Source organism: Dromaius novaehollandiae, chromosome 1 (genome assembly GCF_036370855.1).
Source record: "Dromaius novaehollandiae isolate bDroNov1 chromosome 1, bDroNov1.hap1, whole genome shotgun sequence".
In the NCBI taxonomy this organism is placed as follows: Eukaryota; Metazoa; Chordata; class Aves; order Casuariiformes; family Dromaiidae; genus Dromaius; species Dromaius novaehollandiae.
This window is the reverse complement of record NC_088098.1, coordinates 159,700,330-159,715,049: the sequence shown is the minus strand read 5'-3', so window position 1 is coordinate 159,715,049 and position 14,720 is coordinate 159,700,330. Positions and strand designations below refer to the sequence as shown.

General features: G+C 35.9%; 1 protein-coding gene across 2 annotated transcripts in view; it reads left to right on the top strand.

Annotated features, from left to right (window-relative positions):
* The window catches only part of TPP2 (tripeptidyl peptidase 2), a 53,398-nt gene that overhangs the window by 35,182 nt on the left and 3,496 nt on the right, over window positions 1-14,720 (top strand). For both annotated transcript variants that reach the window (XM_026121645.2, XM_026121644.2), the window contains 4 exons: window positions 5,314-5,465; window positions 5,613-5,709; window positions 6,658-6,788; window positions 8,115-8,322. In XM_026121645.2, the coding sequence (XP_025977430.2) occupies window positions 5,314-5,465; window positions 5,613-5,709; window positions 6,658-6,788; window positions 8,115-8,322 (588 nt within the window). The remainder of the gene's footprint in view (window positions 1-5,313; window positions 5,466-5,612; window positions 5,710-6,657; window positions 6,789-8,114; window positions 8,323-14,720) is intronic.

The following is a 14,720-nucleotide window of genomic DNA, read 5'->3' as shown; positions in this document are numbered from 1 at the left end:
GGTGGATAAATAAAACACACTATCTCAGAACATTGATCCATAACAGCCTCATCAATTAGTAGTTCTTTCTGAGACTGCAAATCCGCAGGCTTCTTAGTTGACAGGTTTTGAATATTTATCCTGCTGCCTTGCTTAAAATCTGCAGGTAGTGCAGGATTTTTTTCCATGCTGGAAAACATTTAACCCTTTTGTGGACTGGTCACTCAAGTTGTGCTTCAGCAAGGTACATGCAGACTCTTCATCTTACTTTTTTGCAGACAAGTCCTGCCCCTCTTGTAGGGTTAATAATGTTTGTTTATGGATCTTATTTTTATATTAGAGATTCTTTTGCTTTGATATCAGTGACTAGACTACGGAAGGTGCCTTCTCCCCTCACCCCCCAAATATGCTAGCTTACACCTATATGAGTGGCACTATTGGAAACCAAGGGTGGTTTTTTTTTTCTTGGCAGTTTGAAAATACTTTTTATTTTGCATAAAAGCAGTTCAAAGTTCTGCCAGGAAATAGCAGCCTAAGTCAATGGATTCTTTCCACAGAATAAGCAAGGGTCTTTGTCTTACTAAACACATACAGCAGGATTGTCCACCTAAGAGCTTTTCAGGGAGACAAAATTTAATGTAAATATAAAAAGACATCTTGGGTATGGGTTTTTACTAAATGTCTTCATGTGTCTGGACCTTAAAAAAAAAAAAAAAAAAAAAAAAAAAGAAAAAGTCCTTCCTCTCTGATTGAACCTATGATGACTATAAGGTTCAGCATTCAGTGACATTTTTCCTTGGCACTGCTGCCCACTGAAGCAGAGAGAACCCTACTGTCTTGACTTGGGAAGTTGATTTGACTTTGAAGTGCTGTTGGTCTCTAGCTAAGAGATGCATGCTAAACAACCGCGTGAAAAACAAATTGGTCTTATGTACCTTTCTTCTTTCACAACCTAGCTTTTGACATCCAATATAGAATCTGAGATTTTTTTTTCCCCCTTGTCTCCCTAGTCAGAATGAAAATAGATCCCTGACTGCTTCTGGTCTGCAAAAAGTATTTTCTGTTGTTTTTTACGTAACGCATCTTTTTTTGAATAGCAATATACTGACTGAGCTGAGGGATGAAAGTTTCCTACCAATATGTCTTTCTCCCTACTCTATGCTCCTTTGCCTCATTCTGAAGCAAGGAATGGACTATGCAGCTATTATTAGATACCATTCTAAACTCTAAGAGGAAATGTGTTAGATGACTTCATTTCAACATTATCTAACTTCACACTCCCGTTCCTAACCTGGAGGCTTTTAAAAATAGGATGAGCTATGTGTGTCTGATTTAATTTTGTATAAAGCTTGCAGGTGACTTTGAGAAACTGCATTTATTTTCAGTAAATAAAAATAAGCAATGTTAAACATTGTTTGCAAGTTAAAGTATTATAAATTTCTTAACCACAGTCTATTGTGTGTGCGTGGTATTCAGTAAATGGAAAACGAGATAAGGGAAGCATTCCTTTAAGGAGCTTGTTGCTGTGCTTAGCTTTGCTGTGGAATGCTTTTAAGGTGGAAAAAACATATGAACTATCTTTATTCCCACATAAAGTACCAGATGTTGAATCATTGGACAAAAATTCAAAACTAAATATTTAAGGAAATTTAAGGGAATATTTAAGCTTTTAATTAAGCTCTTTTGAGAGATGACTGTTTTGAGGGCATTGTGCTCCTTGTATGTGTCCAGTTTGTAGCTCTAGTTAAAAGTAAACCCGCTGAGACTTACAAAACTATGCACAAAGTACACTGACCAAAATGCAAATCCTGTATACTTCCCAGGTTTTAAATGCTGCTTAATTTGTTTTTAGAGGATAAACAGAGGGCAGCTTTGTCATTAATTTGAAAGTTTTCTTACAGTAGTTTTTCAATGGATAGTATATTTTCTTTCTTTCTATATCTATATCTTACACCAATATAAAAATAACATACTGCACACTAACAATGTGGTTGCTATGATACAAGCAGAGTGAAGTTTGAGTAAGAAAAGGGCTTAAAGCACTGAATTGTAAAAAGTAGCCTTTTTTTCCTCCATAACCTCTAATGTTCAATATAAATAGTGTAGCCTATTGAACACAGCTTAGTGACGTTCACTCAGGGCTAGCAGTCTTCTGTGAGAATGGCAATTACCATTGCCAGTCGTCATTAGAAGATGTTTTTATTATTATCTTCTGAATGTTGTTTAGCGCAGTCTAATGTTCATGCTTAGGCTTACTGAAAAAATAGTGCTGGCAAATATGAAGTGTCTTAAGTCATCGATTTGCGTACACTTAATTTCATACCGTCTAATAATGAAAGTATTAAAATTTGTGATTGCAATAGTGAAGTTGCTGTCGTCATTAGCTCATTTAAATTATAATCAGCCATATTTTATCTAACTTGAATAGCTTTTTTTCTAAAAGTAAGAAGTGCTGTGCCTATTAAATCTAGGTTCTGTTAAAGCCAACTAGCTGACTTAACTCAGAAAAACATGTATAAGAAATTCATGGCAATTAGTCTTTCCTATAAATCCAGGAAAAGTAGTACATGGAGGAACAGACAAATATATTTTTTTTTCCTTTGTCATATGAATACTTTCCAGAAATCCCTAGTGTCTGCAGGCATTTCACATTTCTGAGGATGTTTGAATGAGCTTCTTATCTTCCTGCCCAGGGAACCAAAATTTCTTCAGGTTGTTTCAGAAGAGGCTTTGCAAAAAGACTTGGGGAAGGGATGGTGCAGAAATGGATATCTTGATACTGTTTTGCCTCCTCCAAATCCTTTGAAATGCTACTCTGAAATTCATTACTATGGGAAGAGAAATTCTATTTTACTGTAAAGGCAATGATAGTGTCATCCTGGAATCTTCTGGTGACTAAAGGATTTCAAGGACTTACATAACTAATACTAGTGTTTACATATGGAACGATGAAAATGATGCAGAAGCCTGAAGTCTGTCTTACTCTCTTGTGATAGTTTAGTGAAATGTGAAACGCACATGGACCCTATCGTGCTCTTGAAATAAGATTGATGTCTGTGGAGAAGGGAGTGGCTGCTGGAGCTCATTCTGTTTGGTGCTTTTTCTGATGGGCTGCAGAAGAAGCTATGTTGCTACACTTTTCTGTGAACTCTTTTTGAGAAAGAAAGGTGCCCAAATTTGAAGCTTATTGTTTTCCATTTAATGATCGTAGCTTGTAATGCTTGCAGAATCTCATGGGAACATAACTGGCTGAGAGAACAATGAGCTGACGTTTTACTGCTTGTTGATGATTTAACTATGTAGGATAAGTCTCTTAACTGAAAATGTTCATCCACATAATTGGGATTGTGCCAATCTAATTACATTTGTTTTGAAACCTTAAACTGGGGTGGTATAGCCTTCTCATATAGGCAGGGCTTGAGAATGCAGCAGCCATTTGGGATTTAGGTATCTATCCAAACAGATGTTGCCAACTAAGACTGAAGAGGACTTTAAAGAAAGAAAGAAGGAAATCCTGAAATATTGTAAGAATATTTCTAGGAGGGGAGTTTTCTTTCTCAGGAAGATATTAGTATCAGTAGAGGATGTATTTGAAAACCACTGTAAAGTGCTGATTCAGATTTTCTTACTTCTTAAACATCTTGAGATGTTTGGTTCGCTTTTACAAACTACATCTTGCTTTCTGCCTCTCTAATTACCATAGCAAGCTCCTGTACCATTTTCCTGACTTCTGCATTCTCTGCTGCATGTGCTTGCCTCCGTGACCCATTTTGTCATGGTCTGGCCTTGGTATTGCTGAAGTCTCGTTCAGGCATACTGCTTGGTCACGTGCTTCATACTTGAAAGGCAAATGTGCAGAGTTTCCCTTGATGACTGCACTTCAGTTTCTATTAGTGATCTGAACTAGTTTTAAAAAATAGCTGTTTATCTGTAAATGTCAGTTTTGTGGTTCACTTGTAACTCTATGTTAAATACCGGGAAGAATTGTTTAAGGAAAAATTGATGTCATTTTGTCTTAACCAATATTTTCAGTAACCTCTAGCAAGCTCCTGTTCTGTTTGGACTATCAGTTCAAATAAAGTCATTGTGCGTCACTGTTCTTGAATAGGTTCAGAAGTGTGATGGTAGAGGTCGTTATTCCAAGATTGTACTCAGAAGTTGCTAATAGTCACCTTTTTACTCGCTATTTAAGTGACTAAAATATCACGCACAAGATTTCATTTTATTTTATTGTGCAACACTGACTTGATTTATTGGAAATATATTCACACAGATGTGTTTCGGAGTGATTGATTTGAACAATTAGATTGCTACATCAGTTGAGCAGACAACACAGTAGTTTAGAGTGTTGTAACAGACACACACTATAAGGAGGATTTAAGCTCAAGTAATCTACTCTGTGAAATAGCGTATGTTAAATAGCTGGGTGCGTGCATTGAGTGTTTGTAGAGGAGCTTGTTAAAAAATTGCAAAACTTAAACAACAACAAAAAAGTCCCCAGCGATTGTATTTATTAGAAACAATGACTGAAAATGGATGCTGGCTTAATTCCAAGTTTGTGTGTAAATTAGCCTAGGAAATAAGAGCATGGTCTGAGATCAATTAAGTTTTTTGCTCTAAATGTCTGTAGCCGATTTTTCTCATGGTGATTGTTGACTAGCATAGCATGAAGTCAAATTATAGTGGTATTTCTGTGCTCATGTGTAGAGTTTTCAAAAAAAAAAAAACTTCTTGTTCTGTCTACTTAATTTGAATACAAATACAGGTGAAGCTGGAAAGTGTGTAGCAGCAAACTGGGAAACAGTTGACTGGATGCACCAGATAATTCAGTAGGCGTATGGAAGAACTATTGTCTCAGCGGCAATATATTTGTATATCTTATGGCAAATTCATGTTTATACTACTGTTATATTATTTTCAGAATTCAGTCTTCTTCATTTGCTTGTTTATTCCTGGACTTCAAAGGATAGGATCTTTAACTGATTTTATTCTTTCATCTTTTAACCAAGTTATTTACTTTTCTTAAATCAATAACTGTTCTTCTGATGCTGTAAGGAATATTATGTAAAATTACCTGAATACAAAAATGTCAAACTTAGTCAGCTTTAGGTTTTGTTCTTACACCCAGTTGTACTGTTTTTATCCTTGGATCCTTATATTGCTAGAAAAAGTTAAAGCAACTTCTGAATTCTTACAGCTAATGCTTTTGCTCTTGGAATCCTTACTCAATGTGTTATAGCTCAGAGTAGTTGCCTGCTACGATTTAGCTTTTTTATAGCATCAGAGAAGGTATGCTGTATCCTGCTCAGTATGTTTCTCTCTTCCTGCCTCCAGGATGTTCTTACTGTTCACTATCATCTGATACCATCACCATCAAAGAGTAAAAATGGCAGCAAAGAGAAGGAAAGAGAATTGGAAAAAGAAAAAGATGTAAAAGAAGAGTTTGCTGAAGCTTTGAGAGACCTAAAGATACAATGGATGACCAAGTATGTCTGCTGTCATTATTGTACAACCTTGAAGTAATTGTACAAAAAAAAAATCAAAATTTAATAGTTGGGTGTCACTGTTTAGTGTTAGGAAAAAACTAGACCTCTGAAACTCCAGAATATATACTTCCATGCTCTGTCTTCTAGGCTGGATACCACTGATGTGTACAATGAGTTGAAAGAAGCTTTTCCTAATCATCTTCCACTCTATGTTGCAAGACTTCATCAGCTGGATTCTGAAAAGGTTATTTAGCTTTTTAAAAATTGAGATTTGTCTGAATACATCTATTTAGGCTAAACAACTGAATCTGAATGTTTTTCCTTCATTGTTTTTCATAAATGTTTTGCCTTGAAGTGACTGCCATGTCTATACGTAGTGCAGTAAAGCAGAAATTAATAACTAGATTGACAGTGATTTAGTTTCCTGACAGTAGTTGAAAAAAAAGTATTTCTACATAGAGTATGTCTGCATATCATTTGTTCCTTGTTCAGTTGAGCGTATTGTAAGCTTCCTTACTGCTTTAGACTACAGCAATACCATTCAAAGTGGGGGTACCTGAGACATGCATGTATCCTGTTCTGCTCCTCTACTGGTAATTTCTTGTAGGGAAATTGCTCGGACAGCTGAGGGCAGTAACTCCTTGAACTGGCACAGCTAAATCCACCATCTGTCACTGTCCTCAAAAATGAGAATCGTGAACCATTAAAACAGACCAGCTTATGTCTACCTGGGTTGAGTTTTTTTGTTTGTTTGTTTTTTAAATCTGGAAGATAAACAGCTGCGTGTCTATGTCAGTGGTTTGAATTTTTTTCTGCAATATGTATGTTTGATTCTGTTTTTGCACTCATTTCTGAAAGGAATGACTGCTACCAGTGTTTCTTAAGAGGATAAATTCAACCTGAAAGGTGTTCTTCTTTTTGTAAAATCTCTGCATTTTGCATATACCTTTCTCATATTTTACAGTTTATTTTCAGCAAAATGCACGGCAGATATATGAAATACTTATAATGCAGTCTTCTAATCAGTTGTTTTCAATCAGAAGTTGGAGAAAGTGAAGAAGAGGACATGTTGAACTATCTAATGTTTTTTCTGTATAGCTTTGCAATTATCCTAGTGGAAGTAGAATGAACAATTAAATAGTGTGATTTTTTTTTTTTTGGTATTGCTAAATATCTTTTTTTCTTCATGTAGGAACGAATGAAAAGACTTGATGAAATTGTTGAAGCTGCAAATACTGTAATATCTCATATTGATCAGACAGCGTTAGCGGTCTATTTTGCTATGAAGACTGATCCCAGGCCAGATGCAACTACTATAAAAAAGTACCTACCCAGTAAATATTTTTTTTCTTGCATCCTATTTCTGTAATCTATACATTTTGTCTCTGCTTATAAGAATTTGGATGACTATAATCTTTCTGAATAACTTCTGTTATTTTGGACACAGTTTCAGATTTGGCTACAAGATCATTTAGTTCTCTGTTATATATCCAGAATGCAGGAACACAGAAAAACAGAGAAACTTTCGTTTTTTTTCTCAGAAACATTATATAAAATTAACAAGGATGTTCTCAGGATTTAAATATGTCAGCAAAATGGGGTATTAAGTTTGTGTCAGGCTTAATCTCAAGTCAGGGAGACTGCTAGAATTTGAATATAGAGGTGTTCATTCAGAATGCTACCTGCATTTTCAAAATACTTTGTAACCCTTTTAAGGGTTTAAGGATTTGAAGACAAAATTGTCAGCTGTTTTGGAAATAACTGCTTACAAAAGGTTTTATCTGTGAAAGGCATGGTGACCATACCTGTATTTCAGAATATTTTTCATGTCCCTGTCCCCCTTCCAGTTTTAGATTGTTCCTCCGAAGTACCAAAATATATCGCTGGAAAGGCGATGTTTTGAAGGTGATGCCCTAGTCTAGAGAATAACTTGTGGACTTTGCGGTATTTAATGCTGTACTGTCACAGTCACAAATACAAGAGCAAGAAATCAGAAGATTAGGCACTTAGAAGGGGAGATACATATTTGTTGGTTATATTAGATAAAATACTAAATTTCAATTGTATAACTAATGTGTCTGTTTCAGCTATTCAGAGTATTCGTTTACTTTTCTAGAATTGCTGGTTTAAAAGTGAAGCTATTACTTAATAAATTTCATTCTAAACATTTCTCAGTAAGTTGACCCATTAGATCATGTGGTTGAATTTAATATTTGAAACTGAACACTAAATTCAGTGGTGGTATAACTGCATGCAATTCCTTTGAAGTCAGCAGAATTGTATCTGCTTATGTTAGTGCTGGATTTGACTCTCTGTTTATAACGCCAAGAACTGTAAAGCTGTATTGCTAGATGCTGGTTTATTCAGTTTTAGAATCTTGAGTTGCCCTTTCCTTAAGATAACAAGGGCATTTCAGACTTCTGAGAATCATTTTTTAATTATAGGTTCTCTAGATGGTTCTTTACAATTAGTTTAACTAACTGTAAACACCGTTTTTAGAACAAAGCTATTTATGTGCTTATTGTCATTGTGTGTGCTAACTGCTGTAGCCATTTTAATTAAAACTCGATAGAGCATTGATTCTGTTCTTATGAATGTATCTGTAATAGGTCCTTAATATTTTTCATACTTTTTCCCCCTCGCCCCCAGTGAAATGGAAAAACAGAAGACTACTTTAGTGGATGCTCTGTGTAGAAAAGGAAGTGCACTGGCTGACCAACTTCTTCATCTGCAGGCCCAAGATGGGGCTGCTTCCAGTGATGCAGAAGGAAAAGATGAGGATCATGAGAGCTGCTCAGAGGCTTTGACAGAGACATTCTGGGAAACAACAAAATGGACTGATCTTTTTGACAGCAAGGTAAGAGAGCAGATTGGATTTTTTTTGTCTTTTGCATGATGGGTTTTTTGATGGTCTCTCCTAGAATATGCACCACCTTTTGTGTGCACTGCCTCATACATCCTTCCCCTCTACTCTTTCATGCTGTCCCCATATGTTGTGCTGCCTTAATGACCTTTTTCCACAGAGGTCTTGACAAATCTATCAATCTGTGGTAAACCCATCTCTGTGCATGTAAATGTAGAGGTAAAGGGAAGGGTATAGAACAGTACCAGATTTCTGTGAAAAAAGTGCTTGCTTTATTGAATTGCTTCTTTCTGTACCTTTCAGGGAATATTTTTGATTAACCTCTGCGCTGTTCTAGCTGCACACAGAAATGTGCAGCATCCCCACTCTGTTCAGTCCTGCATTCTGTAGCCTCTTCTACACTATGGACAAGAGAAGTTTTGTGTTTTGCTGTCAGTAATGTCTGTAGAGGTAAAGGAAGAAATACTTGGCAATAATTACACTTATAAATTGTTAGCACAGAATTCCCTGTTATTTCAAGGTTCTAATTGCCTCATTCAAGATAGATATGCCAGGAAAAAAAAAAAACAATTCCCCAAGTTTTAATTTACAGAGTTTCTGACTTTGCTTGTTTAACTGTTGAGTTATTTTGTGTTATTTCAGTAGTTGCTGTGCTTAACATGGCATATGGCTGCATTTTTAGTGGAAGATGAAGTGACCAATGTATGTGTTTATATTTCAGTTAAATTGCCAAAGTACTTCAGACTCTTATAAAAGAAAAGCTTTGAAATTAAAAATGACTTAATTTTTTTTGACAGTACTCTTCCTGATAAGAACCTATACTTTAGCTGGAGGCCTGACCCAAGAGCAGTAGTGGTTGTTACCCTCACTTCTTTTAATGTATATATTCTTGTCCACATACATGTTTTGAGTATTCCTCTTTCAATCTAAAACTGATTACAGTATCCTGTGGAAGCAGATTTTGTGCTCTAATCATATAATGTGACATGTTAATTTTTTTTAATGTCTATCTATAAATATAATATTGTGTTCCAGTGTAGTATTTACCTTGTGTTTTACTTTTATCACTTGATTTTTAAGGCTAGTGGGAATATTTTCAGTGGAAAAACTGCCAATATAGATATCTTGTTGGAGATTTATCACTCTTTGTTATGTGGTTTTTTAAGACAGATAATGATTCCTGGCACTCTTGTGCTAAGTGCTGTGGGCCTGGAGTGAGTAACTCTGGTTTGAATTGAACAGTTTAGGGGTTCGAACCTGGCTTTTTGACTGCCTTAACCATGGATTTCTCTAGGAGCATGTTCAGGTTTTGCTTGGAAAATGGATACCTGTGTACTGTCAGATTGTTACAAAACCTTAAAGATTTTGTTGGCCTTCTAGTGCTATTTAATAAGAAAATAACTTCCATCCTGTTCATGCAGGGTGTTTGTCTCTTTCCCTCTTTTTTTTTTCTTTTCTTAGTGAGGAGAATATGTTATTAGTCAAATTAAAATCTAAACAAACTGAGGATGCTTTTAGCCCAAGAATGTTCTAGAACATTCTGTTTTTTGTTTGCTTTTTTAAACTGGTGGCTTCTGAAAATAAAGCCAGTCTTTCATACTGCATCCTAATGACCACTGAGGTACATCTTCATTCCTTGCTTTTCTGCAACCTGTCTGGCCTCTACTCATACATAGCCTCATATTTACTTACTTGGTCCATGTACAGGTTATCTTCATGTGGTTTCTTGTTGCCAGACAAATTGTCCTATATGCGTACATTTGCAATTGCTAATATGGCTAGTATTGCATGGGCCACTAAGCTGATAAATGAGGAGAGGCTGAGAGAGTTGGGACTGTTCAGCCTGCGGAAGTGAAGGCTTGGGGGATTGTATCAATGTGTATAAATACCTGATGGGGGAGTAAAGAAGATGGAGCCAGACTCCTTTTAGTGGTGCCCAGTGAAGGGCAACAGGCACATGTTGAAACAGGAAATTCTGTCTGAACATGGGAAAACATATTTTTACTGTGAGGGTGATCAAACACTGGAACAGGTTGCCCGGAGAGTTTGTAGAGCTATTCAGAACCTGCCTGGGCACAGTCCTGAGCATCGGCTGTGAGCAGGGCTGTTGGACTAGACCATCTCCAGAGGTCCCTTCCGACCTCAGCCATTCTGCGATTCTGTGACTGCTTAGCAAGGAACTTAAGTAGATGGCTGGCTTCTGTGGCGGTTGTCTTCGTGTTTTCTGTGATCCAGGAGCGCACGTAGGTTAGTCAGTGAGCATGTAGTGACAATTTTGCCAACTCAGTTTAATGTGGCTGAAGATCACATGATGGATATACCCTCTCACCTGTCCAGGGGTACTGTTTAGTAACTCTCTCCCCTAGTAACTCCCCAGCAGTACCTATAGATAGGTTAGAATAAGATAGTGGGAACAGAAGGTACATGCTGCTTTTTAAAATACTCTCGTGACTATTGGAGCTGAGACTTCTAATTTTTCCCATTTTACCTTTAAGCTGTCTCTTGCTGGAAGCTCTTTGAAAAGAGAATTTTGCTTTGAAATGAAAGAATAATGCTGTATAAAGAATTGCCGTCAGCAGATTTAAAGAAAAGGTCTAGAGTCAGGGGAATTCATTTCAGCATAGAGAACTTTGTTATTTCTCTTCAATGCTTCCTAGAAGTTTCACATTCGTTGCTGCTCATATTGTTTGATTTCAATTACGCACAGATGTCATGTCCATCTAGCAATTTTCTTAACAACCAGCTGTACTTAGTAATTGTTCAGATCAGCTGTTTCAGTTGTTATAATATGATTTTTCAGGTAGTGAAAAACTGTTTGTGTGAAAACAGTTTGTGTCAAAAGCATAAGCATATGATGAAAAAGATCCAGTTATGCTTTATTGTAGCTTTTTAGAGGGTCGCTATGAGTGGCTGAGACTACAATGTACTCTAACACAAAAAAAGCATTGGGGAAAAAAACTTAAAATTATATGCCTACTCTGTGTTTGCAGTAAACTGTGAGAATAGAAATACTTGCCTGCCATGGGCTGTTACTTTTCTTCAAAAATGAAATTAATGTTTTACAGTTCCTTTATTCCATGCACCTATCCCAAGCTGCATGTTATGTTCTAGCATTACCATGGCTGTCTAGTCAGTATTCATCCATTCTTATTTATGATGATTGATGAGTTTTGTAAGTGGATTTGTGCTTAAACAACAGAATTTTTTAAATATCTGAGCTAGCATTTGGTCTTCCTCCTTCATAATTTCTTCTAGCTATTTGGAAGCAACAGTGTATTAATCTCCAGGTGCTTTTGGAGTATTTTGCTTTTTTAAAAACAAAAACTGGATAGCTTAGTGCAAATGATTGTATTTTGAAGACTGTTAAAGGAAAACTTGAAGTTTTGAACTCACAAGAGGAACCTTATTCTTCAGATGATTTCGTTCCTTCAGCGAGGAGTTTAATAAACAATGTTCAGGCCTTAATTTTGTAAAGTGATGTTTAAGGCTTCTGAACAGATTGTGTCCAAGCAACAGCCAAGTATTTTTGCTGCAGTAAAGGGAAAAGCATTCATTGTGTTGATTATGTTTTTTAGTCCAGCTGAGTTGCTCTTGGCAAAAAAAAAAAAAAAAAAAAAAAAAAAAAAAAAAAACCCACAGCTTTAATGGCCTTTCTGTGATGATACGCTGGGCTGACTTAGACCTGATTGGTCAAATGAAGTGGTGTGGCTTGGCCCTATCAACTAACCTTGGTTGACTTGTCTTTTGAGGAATAAAAGAGGTTTGGAAGGAGAAAAGGTAAAGTAGAATAGTGATGTAGGATCAGGAATAGACCGAGTTGCCTGAATGTACTTCAAATGAAAGAGTCCTTAAGAGGCAGCCAGGTTATTTTAAAGCAGTATACTGGAACTGCAGGCGTGGGGGTTTTCTTGTGCATGAACACTGGTTTGTAGCATTGGCAGCTGGATGTGAAAGAGAGAAAATGAAGAACTTGAATATTGTACTGATAATTTAAGAACATATATGGCTTTAGGAAGAAATATTAGTCTAAGTGGTTTTACTTTTAAGCTTCCTATAGATCAAAGTTCATCTGAATAACAGCAATTAAAAAGCTAAGTGAATTTTTGAAAACAAAGAGATCATGTTTTCTTTTATGCTTTTTCTAGTGATGGATCAGGAACTTTGTCCCTCCTTTGTTTTTGCTCACCCTCTAGTAGACCAGATAGTATCATTTGTTTCACCTGTCTGCTGCAGTCCTATCACCTGTTTTGCCACAGGATATTCTTAAGTTCCTTTGAATTGCTAGTTTCCATTGAATGTTGTCACATTGTGGCAAGCATATAGGAAAGCTGGTACTGACTCTGACAGTAAGTACATTTATTCATGCTCCAGCTATTCTATTTAAATCACTTGTCTCTGAAGGCTTATTTTAAAGCGTATGAAAGAAAATATTTACATCCCCCATGTATGCATTTCAAATAAACTCTAGTTGACACAGCACTGTTCAGTAAGTATTTCTTTGATTATGCTAGCTCATTCATGATAGTGCTTTAGGAGTTTTAGTAATGGCATATAAATTGTGCAAATTTTTTTTTATCCAGAACATAGCTTTACAATTTGCAGGCCAAAATCTCCATCTTTGTATGAAACTTCTATAGGAGAGTAGTAGGATGTTTTCAGTTTGTTGCTGGGAGCGTCTCGTCTGTAGAAGTATGTCTTTTTTAGCCCATCAGCTTTGAGGTAGCTGTCAGGCATAAGCAAAAAGTTACATTTAAAAATAAGTAAACAAATAAAAGATCCAGACCTTTCCATTCTGTCTTTTAGAACTCCTTAGCCTGGACAGCTTTGATGTTACTGTCCACACTGTGTCAAATGCAGCTGTCAGATTCGGTCTATTCCAGTTGATCATATTCAGTCACTGCCAAAAACTGCCAGATACTTGATTCCCTTAACTCCCTTCCCTCTCTTGAAAATAAGATGACTCAATTTTTATAGGAATATTGCTTTTATTTATAATAGGCTAGTAGATAGAGGAGAGAGGCAACAAAGATAGTTAAACATTAGTTTATTACCATAGATATATATGAACCTGAAGAAACTCACTTATTGGTAATTATAAACATATCAACTCAATGTCCTTACTGGTGGCTGTAGTGAGTTTGTCTATAGATCATATAACATAACCTAATATTTTAATTATTTGTAAATATAGATACATTTTAAGCAACAGTTTAAATTATGATGTAACTGACTATACAAGTTTTTCTTTATATAGAGATCTTGATTTAGGATACTGGAAGTGTTCTGTTAGACGGATAAGTGTTGCTGGATAAATGGGTTTTAAAGTGTTTTCAAGCTTTTATATATTTTAGTTTTGCAGATATCTTAACGTATATAATCTCAGCACTTTATCCTCATAAATACTCATCTTTATGTACCACCTGGGTTATCAATGGAGTCAGTGGCAAGTTGGGCAGCTAAGCAGGAGCTGGATATCCTACCACAGTTGTGAGTCTGGCTCTTAGTATGCTTATTTCTACAGGTCATTAGTTTGGGAAATAAACTATCTAGTCACTATCAGTGATTACCCAGTGTCCCAGAAATAGACTTTGTTTTTTCTTTTATCCTTTGTTTATAGAACTTTGGCCAATTTATGGTCCATATCACTATTTCTATAAAAGCCTGGCTGATCTGTTGAAATTATGAAATGATATTATCATGTACTTAAAATTTATTTCAGTTAACTTCTTTCATCTGTCAACTGCTTTTAGGTGATACAGACCGTTTATCTGCTTTTGTTATGCATTGGGATAGCAGCTCTTTTCTGTTACATTTTAATAGCACTCCAAATTACTTCTTGCTTTTAAGTATCAAAGAATCATAGCCTTCACTTCAGTGATATTGTAAAGCTTGCAATGTGTTAATTATAAGGCTTAATTTGACCAATATGTGTGCAAGTTATAAAGTATAACATCATCTTATCCAGAACTTTTTTTGCTTGTAAACCTGTTTTGATCTTAAAGCATCTCATGCATTAGTTTTAATTTCTGAAGTGCTAATGAACTTTAAGTAGTTTTACTTAACCTGTATACAGTTGATAGTTTTTCCAACACCAAAACAGAAATTATTATCTTTATCAAGAACTCCTGGAACATTGTTTCAACCTCTTTGGTCCAGCAGATTTTTTTTTTTTTTCCCTCTCATTTAGAAATACCCAAATTTTTACTTAGCCAGAGCAAGGGTGTTTCGTAAAATGCTTTGTTTTTTTTGCCACAAAAACTCTAGGGAGCCCTGTTACGAAAGAAATGGTGTCAAGTGGCTTTCCTCCTGCCTTTATCACTGATGTTCAGTAGCCATTCAAAACTTACAGGGTCAGGTAAGAGCTTTCTTAATAGAGCAGTGGCATTATTTCT